The sequence below is a fragment of the Hyposmocoma kahamanoa genome, unplaced genomic scaffold (genome assembly GCF_003589595.1).
Source record: "Hyposmocoma kahamanoa isolate Upper Pololo Valley unplaced genomic scaffold, ASM358959v1 66, whole genome shotgun sequence".
NCBI classification, from domain to species: Eukaryota; Metazoa; Arthropoda; class Insecta; order Lepidoptera; family Cosmopterigidae; genus Hyposmocoma; species Hyposmocoma kahamanoa.
This window is the reverse complement of record NW_020653854.1, coordinates 22979289-22987810: the sequence shown is the minus strand read 5'-3', so window position 1 is coordinate 22987810 and position 8522 is coordinate 22979289. Positions and strand designations below refer to the sequence as shown.

Genomic DNA, 8522 nt, shown 5'->3' with positions numbered 1-8522 from the left:
ACGTCTATTTGCTAAGTTTTATTGAAATATCACCTTGTTCGCCACTATACAGGACTTGACACTGGAGATAATAAAAATCGGTTCTCACTATTTAAAGTATATTGAGAGAAAAACGCCTTGAAGTGGAGAAATAGCAAAATCAACCATTAAAGTAATTGCTCCTAAATTAAAGTTAGGCGCTATTTATAAAAATGAATCTTCATGCGTGAACAGCCACCCTTCGAGGTGGATGATTTTCTTCAAAATAAAATGGGACCACTATGGAACTACCCCCTTTCCAACAAAAAAGAATCTTGAAAATCGGTTCACAAATACCGGAGTTATCGCGTAACATACATAACAAAAAAACATACTGATGAATTGAGAACCTCCTCCTTTTTTGAAGTCGGTTAAAAATATATTAATAACTAGGCATAAACTAAACGTAAAAGTATACTAGCAAACTCCGTGAACGGTACTTCGTTGATTTTGGGTCAGCTTTCGCCATCCTTCTTTGGGTGTAATTTGTAATTTGTCTATGTGAATATCCATGGCACCCGCGATACAGGGTTTCCCTAGTGTGGGGTTATGAGTTTTATCGTTATTATATTATTATGTGTTTATGGCATAAGCACGATGTTTGTTTTGAAGTGAATGCAAGAATGAAGTCAGCATAAAATTATCACCTAATAATCTTGTTACATTGTGACTATAGCAAAATCGATTTACCACAGTCTTCCTATAAAGCTATAAAGTGTTCGTGGTGGTACATTTACAACATTCTTAAAGTGAACATGGACCGTGTGTACTTTATTGGAGCCTCTCTAGTACTCTTCTTGGATATGTCTATCAGTCAGATTTACGTGAGTACAATTTGTTTTTAACTACTCTCCCATTGGGCATCACCGCTCTTATAATTCACGTGCTTACGTCTTCTTCTTATCGTATCAATGGCATACTCTATAATGCTTGCCATAGTGGTGAACAAATTTGCCAATCAGTGTAAGGTATTTGTCGATTGTTAGCCAGGATGCTTCGGATATACAGGAAAGGCTTGTGGTGATAAAAGAGGTTGCATCGTCATCCCACCTTTTTACGACCCTTTTCGCTGGTTCCTGGCCACCTTACCTTGAAATTTTGAATCGTTCATATATCACAATGTTCTGTTTTTATATCACTATGTTATGTTGCAGCCTTTACGCCTTTACTTTACCTGTTTTTTTTCCTCTCCTGTACTCTTTATTAACCGACTTCAAGAAAAGGAGTAAAGTAAATATTACACCTCTAAGGGCGGTACACTAGGGGATGAACGACTTTTGAGGTCGGTTTTTTTAGTACTCTGTACTGAGAGTTAGATTATTTCTACAATACAATTCATCTGGACCGAGACTTCTACTTAATTACGCGAGGCCCGCGTGTCAGAGTCTTTCGTTTTCATGCACCCCTGTGAAGGTTTTTTCATGTGGAAAACGTTTTGTTCTCTTAATAGATAATTTCGTTACAGGCCTCGTCCTCTTCCCTGACGAGTCCCACCTCGGCTCAAGCGTTTTGCATGACGGGTATTTGAGTTAGCGCTTTCTTTTGTTACCGCATAGCGTTATCACCGTTTAGATCGATCTATTTGAATATTTTTAGTTTTGAGCATGTAAAAAGCGCGATGAAAACAAAAAAGAATTCAAAAACAACTTATAGAAGGACCAAATAGTTTTACTTGTTCCAAACAGGAGTTTTTTTTTTGTAATACTGTGACGGGTTGGATAAGTATTGGGCCTGGTGGTAAGCGACACGTCTGTCCGTAACAATATATATTATAATATGCTTCAATGCTTCAGTTGTTTCTAAAACATCTTCCTGATGAATTAGATTTTGAGATTCACTATTCTAGAGAACAGTCGATGTAACGGGTTAATGTGATAATTATTACTTAATCTTGCTTCCTTTTATTGAATTCACGTTTGTTAAAGAGTTAGCACTATTAATAAAATCGAATAATACGTTAGTATTTTTTTGCCCACCACAATTCAGATTACACATGACTACGTTCAATACGTAGTCATTTGTAATGGGAATGCTTTTGCCTTCACATAAGTCAACCTTATGTTTATAGCAATTCTTTCTTATTTTAAAACGTATTTACACGCATCAAAAATGTTTGTTATCCCTTCCCCTTCCCCCTACCCCTTCATATCTTTACCACATCTTCATAAAACATGTGTATCATCTTCCAAATGAAAACCAGCGTTACGGCAATCGACTTGTGACATAAGCTGAGTTGAATCCGTTTTTAGCTTATAATTTTAATCACAATTTATTCTGTGTAAGTCTTAATCAGCTGAGTAAAGGCGCCTTCAAATTAGACGCTTATTAGAAGCGCTGCAGCCGCGCCATTACTAATGTGCATAGGGTGATGGTACCAATGATCGACATTTTAAGGAAGTGTGTCTTTAAATGTGTAATAACTTTTTTGTTTGTAAACTTATATCACGAATGACTAGTTTACTTGACAGATATAATCCTCAAGAAAGATTATGTTTCATAAAAAAGCAATTATAATTATTACTAAAAAAATTAAACTAGAATTTCTCTATATCTGCAGTAATTAACACCAAAAATCCACTAATTAACTAACCAGTAATCGACACTCGCTAATAATGAACGTCCAGTAATTGACACTTACAAATAAGAAACGTGTAAAACTATAAAACTATGATAGAAAATTTTGTCCTAAATCTTATGAGAAATTAATTTATTAAAAGATGTCGAACAGTGGTGCTCGACGATCACCGGTGCTACCACCTTACAATATTTAGGAGTGCTGTTGCAGCGCCAATGTCGTGACACACGTGGCGCCACTTTTGCAGTCACAATTAGTGATCTAAAAATTACTGAAGCGCTGTAGACGCACGGCTGCCGTGCCACTGTCGTGCTTATACAAGCATCTAATTTGAAGGCGCCCTTAATGTATCACTCTTTCTTTTTTCTTTCTTTTATTTCATATATGGGCTTATTTCACACTATTTAGACGTCTAGTGTGAAAATAACTCTAATCCACTATTTATCTTCTTCCGAAATATTGTTCCGTGACACATGGATTTGTGTAAACAGGAGTACACACTTCATGTTCCAGAATCGGATGTACAAATAAAACAGAAAATATTTTACATTTCAGACGAAAGAAGACACATTTCCTTCTAGAGTGCCGACGCTTGGAGTACCGCACTATTTAGTTCCACCGAACGGAGGTAAACGTCACTCTCATAGACAAAACGACTGTCGCTTCGGTTGTTATGTAAAAGAGGATCCTTCTGATCCAGAAGTCAAAATGGCAGCCAAAATTGCTTTAAAAGAATACATACTGGACTCACGATCACGTTTGAAAGATCTCGATGTTGACAGAGTGATTGACGCTAAAAGACAGATCATTGGTTTTCTAAACCACAATCATCGATTGAATTTCTTAGCTAGATCCATTTCTGGTTGCGAAATGTATTCATTCTTTTGTCCTGCCCCTCAAAAATGTAAAGCAGAAGTTAATGTAAAAAACAATATATTCAGAGTAGTTAAAGTTGTTTGTCAACCTAGAGTGGGAAAGATACCTGATCAACCTAGCTGGGACTGGTAACCAATGTTATGCTGTTAAAGACGACGCTGATCATATGTTAGAACTCGGAATCATTTTCTGTAAAATATACAAATAAAAGTATAAAAAATGTTAATTAGTCGAGTCGATTCGAAACGCTGCGACAGAACACAAGCGATTACACCATCACCATGACAAAACTGTAAAACAGCTGAAAATTCGAATAAAGCGCTTTGTTAGCTCTTAGGTTTTTGCGATTGTTACATATTGAAAATGAAACTATTTTTTAAGGTCTAAATCGCGTATATTTGTTTTTATCACACAACCCACATTTTGGGCCATTTACAGGTTCTATATTATTACGCTGACTCAGTCAGTTATTATAGAACCTGAGAAGGGCCTGAAATGTTGGTTTGTTTGAAAAAACAAACATACGCAATTTAGATCCGAAGCAATAGTTTATGCTTTCTCAGCATTCACGTTGCCAACATTATATAGGTTTCGTAGATAAGACAAAGAATTAACAAATAAAATCTCCAAACAAATATTTTTAGTTTTATTACATCGTCACGTCAATTCGTAAGTTTTGCTGACTCGTACCGTAGCTTAGTTGGGAGAGCTTTTAGACAGAGAACTAAAAGTAACGAGAAAGGACACTCTCCGCCCCTCCCTAGCTTTAAACACCGCACCACGCCCCGCACATTGACGGTCATATTGACTGAACGGCAACAAGGCTGTCGACGAGCCGTTAAGACGACTTTGATGTTTGAATATAGTTTTCATTTATTCGTTACGAAACTTGTACGTTAATATAATATATTAACGTTACGTTATATTTTAACATCATTGTAAGTTACTATTTCTAATTGTCGTGAATTGTGTTGTATACGGCTGTCTATCATCATCTAAACGGGATAAAGAGAGGAGATTCTTTCTTTTTCCTGAAGATGAAACGAAGTATGTAAAAAAAAACTTATGTTTGAGACTCACTTAGTTATTGTTTTCTTTATTTATTAAGTACAGAGCAATATATAATACAAATTTATTATGTCTGTATAATGAGACGCCATAAGTTCGTGAGCTAATAGACAAAGGTTCTCGAACTTTCAATTTGTATTGCCGATAAATATTATGTAGTGAATATACCTAATTATTAACTAGGTAATGATAAACATGGACACGCAATTTCCAACATCTTACCTTATTGAAAAGTACCTGCCCAGAATATACCATTTTAAGTGCTTTTCGTATATATTTTGAATAAATCTTCAATATTATTGTCGTTTGTAAATAATGAAAATATAATATTATATATATATAAATACTTCATGAGTATGTGTAATTATTAGGATTCCATTAATAGAATTATTGATAACAGATTCGCTTAAAAATTTTCGGAATGTTACCGCTCCGACCACGTAATGTAATAATTATGAGAAAGTGGTGGGTAACCCTGCCACTTCACGCACACATTTGCGCGGGTGCAGACAGCGCCTTGCTGTATGTAATAATTCGACCGTTGTATTGAGTGTCCGGGGTGTGCCGTGACCATGGAACCACTCTCGTCCTCCGTCCGATGTTTGTCCGAAACAATTACTGTCATTTACGCGATTTCAAATACCTTAATTACCATATTTGAAAGTACCTGTCCAAAATATAACATTTTAAGTGCTTTTAATATATTTTTTAAATAAATCTTCAATATTATTCTAGTTAGTGAATTAATGAAAAATATAATATATCGACATAATTACCTAATGAACGTGTGTAATTATTAAGATTATATTCATAGAATTATAAATAGCAGATTAGAATTTTCTAATCCTGTCATTTCACGCACACATTTGCACGTGTGTAGATTGCTGTTTGTAGTAGTAGTAGGTAAATAACTTTCGAACGTTGTATGGAGTGTTCGGGGTGTACTTTAGATGAAAATGTCGCTGACTCGAGCCCAGCAAATTTTATTTCACTTTGTTCGATTGTTGTATCAGTTATAGCAATAAAAAATAACATAACAGATAAAAGTATAATCCAATAACTCTCCAATAAACCCGGGGCACCTCGAATACGATGCTGCTTCGATAAGGCTAAAAGAACTGGAATTACTGTCAGTCTCCGTCCGTTTATAGCAAAGTCCGTCATTTGCCAAAATAACTCATTGTTACGCCAACACGGCCTCTCCTGACTCAGCACTGTTCCTCTTCTACACCTGTACCAAAACGGTCGTCAACGGTCTGGAATCTTTAGAACCGTCGAGAAAACACGTTGAAGACTTTTTCGTCATCACACGAGCGTCCATGCTGGCGAACGCATATAGCCTCAGGACGACATGGAGTAAAGTTTGCAATCAAGGAAAACCAGGATCCACTTCCACCTTGTTATCAGAAATATAAAGATCAATCACATTCACACCAACAGTTCACACGTGTTCATTTATCGACTCTCACTGAAGTCTACATAACACAGGCTTTTATTCCTCCAGAAGCTCTCATCATCCGAACACTGCACACACCAAACAGCTATGAGCCACATCCATTGCGAGTTTAGTATGCACACCGTAGATTTATTATTAAGATCACTGAATCACTGTTTCTATTAGTTAAGCTTGTTTTAAGGGAAAAGCCAATGGTGAATTAAACACTATCTATTTATTGAAAACGGGTACCGGAAATTGCGCGAAACCGGATCCCCTAGTTTGCCACCCTGAGAGGTGGAGTATTTACTTCAAATTTAAATGGAATCGCTACCGAGTAAGGGAGTACCTTCGGATGATCTTACAGGGCCCTGGCAGAATACCAGAGTCGTGGTTAACCACGTTATTCGTCAGCTTATTTTCACTGTCATGATTACGAAAAAGGATTATTTTTATTTCATTTTTTATTTATTTTGTTGTTTTAAGAAAAAAGTATACATAAATATTGTGAAGCACCGTTAAACCCTGTTTGGGTTTGCCTCGATGCCTTTAATTGTTAAATATAATTGCAGGTTTCCATTTGAATTGTCTGTATCGTGGTGTGTCTTTATCGTGGAAGTGAATAAAAAAATTATCTGTCTATCTACTTCCTAAGTATTTAGCAGAGAATGACGACGAAACGAAGCAAAGTGATAATGACGAGACAAAAGAATTAGGAACAATTCAAAATTTGAAACGTAAGTGGCCAGGAGAAAAAGGTGGGTTAAACTATGTACAACGTATAAACAATACATTCGGGAATACTTCTAAACATGTTCCATCCACGCCGTGTTAAATTTTGGCTGATAGTGACGTATAACGTAAAACTAACATAACTTATCGAGTACTTACTCACCTCCCTATTGTTCATTTCTAAATAAAAACAATATTTTTAGCATGCAGAACTTATTTAATGTAGTTAATTTTTATGAACACGTACAAAAGCAATATGTCGTGAAAAGAAGAGAATGAAGAGAGAGGGAATGAGTGAATGTACACAAAATGATTCGTTCGTGAACGAACACCTATCGAACAGATATTTTAGTTGTGGAGACAAACAATTACAAATCATTACTAAGGGAAGCTTACCTAAATATATTGTTTTTAGGTTTTTTTTTGGATTTAGAGCTCCTTGTGAAAGAGTTAAAGTAAAAAGAACAATTTGGTCAATATGTAGTGAATCGAAATAATAATATCTTTTGATTAATTTTTTTTTTTTACACATGTTTATTGTTTTGTGGCCATGGCTTATTCGATTCGGAAATGATCTGTTGATATAAATTTTATTTATTTCTATTGTTTTACCACATTATTGTTTTACGACAGAGCGAGCATTTTCTATTGGTTTTCAGTTAATTGTTGTATTATACTGTCACCTCTTCAAGTCACGCTGTGAGTACCATATTACTTTGTACTTAATTTAATTGTGTCAGATGATCATGAGTTAATTATTTTTTAGATAAGAAAAGTCGCTACCTCTAATAGAACTGGGCTGGCAACATTTGCCGCATGTTAAACGAGCTGTGGGCAAAGACCGCCACGGAGCACCAAGGAGACGTGGAAGATACAGAAGGAGATGGCGTGATGAGTTAGATCCTTAAAAAAGGATGTCTTGATAAAAATTATACACTAAAATTATACTCTATTTCATTTAAAAACAAAGCACGTATTTTCAACGAGTTGTGCTATTTGTATTGCATAATAAAGTAGACATGTTCCATTTAACACGTCGGCGTGTACCACCGGTGAAGCAGGGTGCTCGTCCATCAGGCGTACCTAGTGTAGCACCGGTTGTCACACAACACTTGAGTTTTGGTATACTAAGAAACCCACGCCGCCTTGAGACAAAGTGTTTTTTTGAAGTTATTGTATAATGAAGATATTTTATAAGACTGAAAAATATCAAGATTAAAAAAGTATTTATTTAAAAATAGTACCGGAAATGTACTAGAAAAACGAGAATAAACATAACAAATTGTATCTGATGAATTGTATTAAACAGCCGGAACTGGCAAAAAAAATAGTTTAAATTGTCTTAAATAATAGATTAATTAGGTGTCCACCGTTAGCGCACCCCTCCCCTATACATTTTTTGGTTGATGAGGTGTGTGTATGTGAGAATCTTTCCCGCCTTACAGAAAATAAAGGTAATTTGGTTCCCGGTCTGAACGTGTTACGTATGAAATAAAATATCCGGCAAATGGCCCCCGCGGCTCTGATGACAGCCCATTGCTCTTTTCATGAAATTTTCAATGACTTTTTGACAAAGATGGCTGTATCTCACGGGTGTACACGTTTACATGAATAACGATAGTACGAAAACGGTTGCGCGAAAGCTTAAATGCGCGATAGTTCATTGGCGCGAATGACGATAGCACGAAGACTTGGTTTGAGATCAGGGTCTAAGGGTCGTATTCTAGAACTCTACTCAATGCTCAAGTCAGGACTTGAGTATGGTTTAAAGCACTTGAAATCATACTCAAGTCCCTGCCATTGGGGTCGTATTTCCAG

The 8522-nt window shown here is 36.0% G+C and overlaps 1 protein-coding gene across 1 annotated transcript; it reads left to right on the top strand.

Moving 5' to 3' along the window:
- Nucleotides 1-764: 764 nt before the first annotated feature.
- On the top strand, nucleotides 765-4097 carry LOC113231954. The gene is made up of 2 exons (XM_026466519.1): nucleotides 765-842; nucleotides 3149-4097. Exons 1-2 carry the CDS (start codon nucleotides 774-776, stop codon nucleotides 3599-3601), a joined length of 522 nt encoding a protein of 173 aa, XP_026322304.1. The 5' UTR covers nucleotides 765-773; the 3' UTR covers nucleotides 3602-4097.
- Nucleotides 4098-8522: the final 4425 nt, after the last annotated feature.

Coding starts and splice junctions, on each gene's coding strand:
- LOC113231954 (XM_026466519.1), top strand. CDS start 774: ATGGACCGTGTGTACTTTATTGGAGCCTCTCTAGTACTCTTCTTGGAT. Junction 843..3,148: donor TGTCTATCAGTCAGATTTAC/GTGAGTACAATT, acceptor TTTACATTTCAG/ACGAAAGAAGACACATTTCC.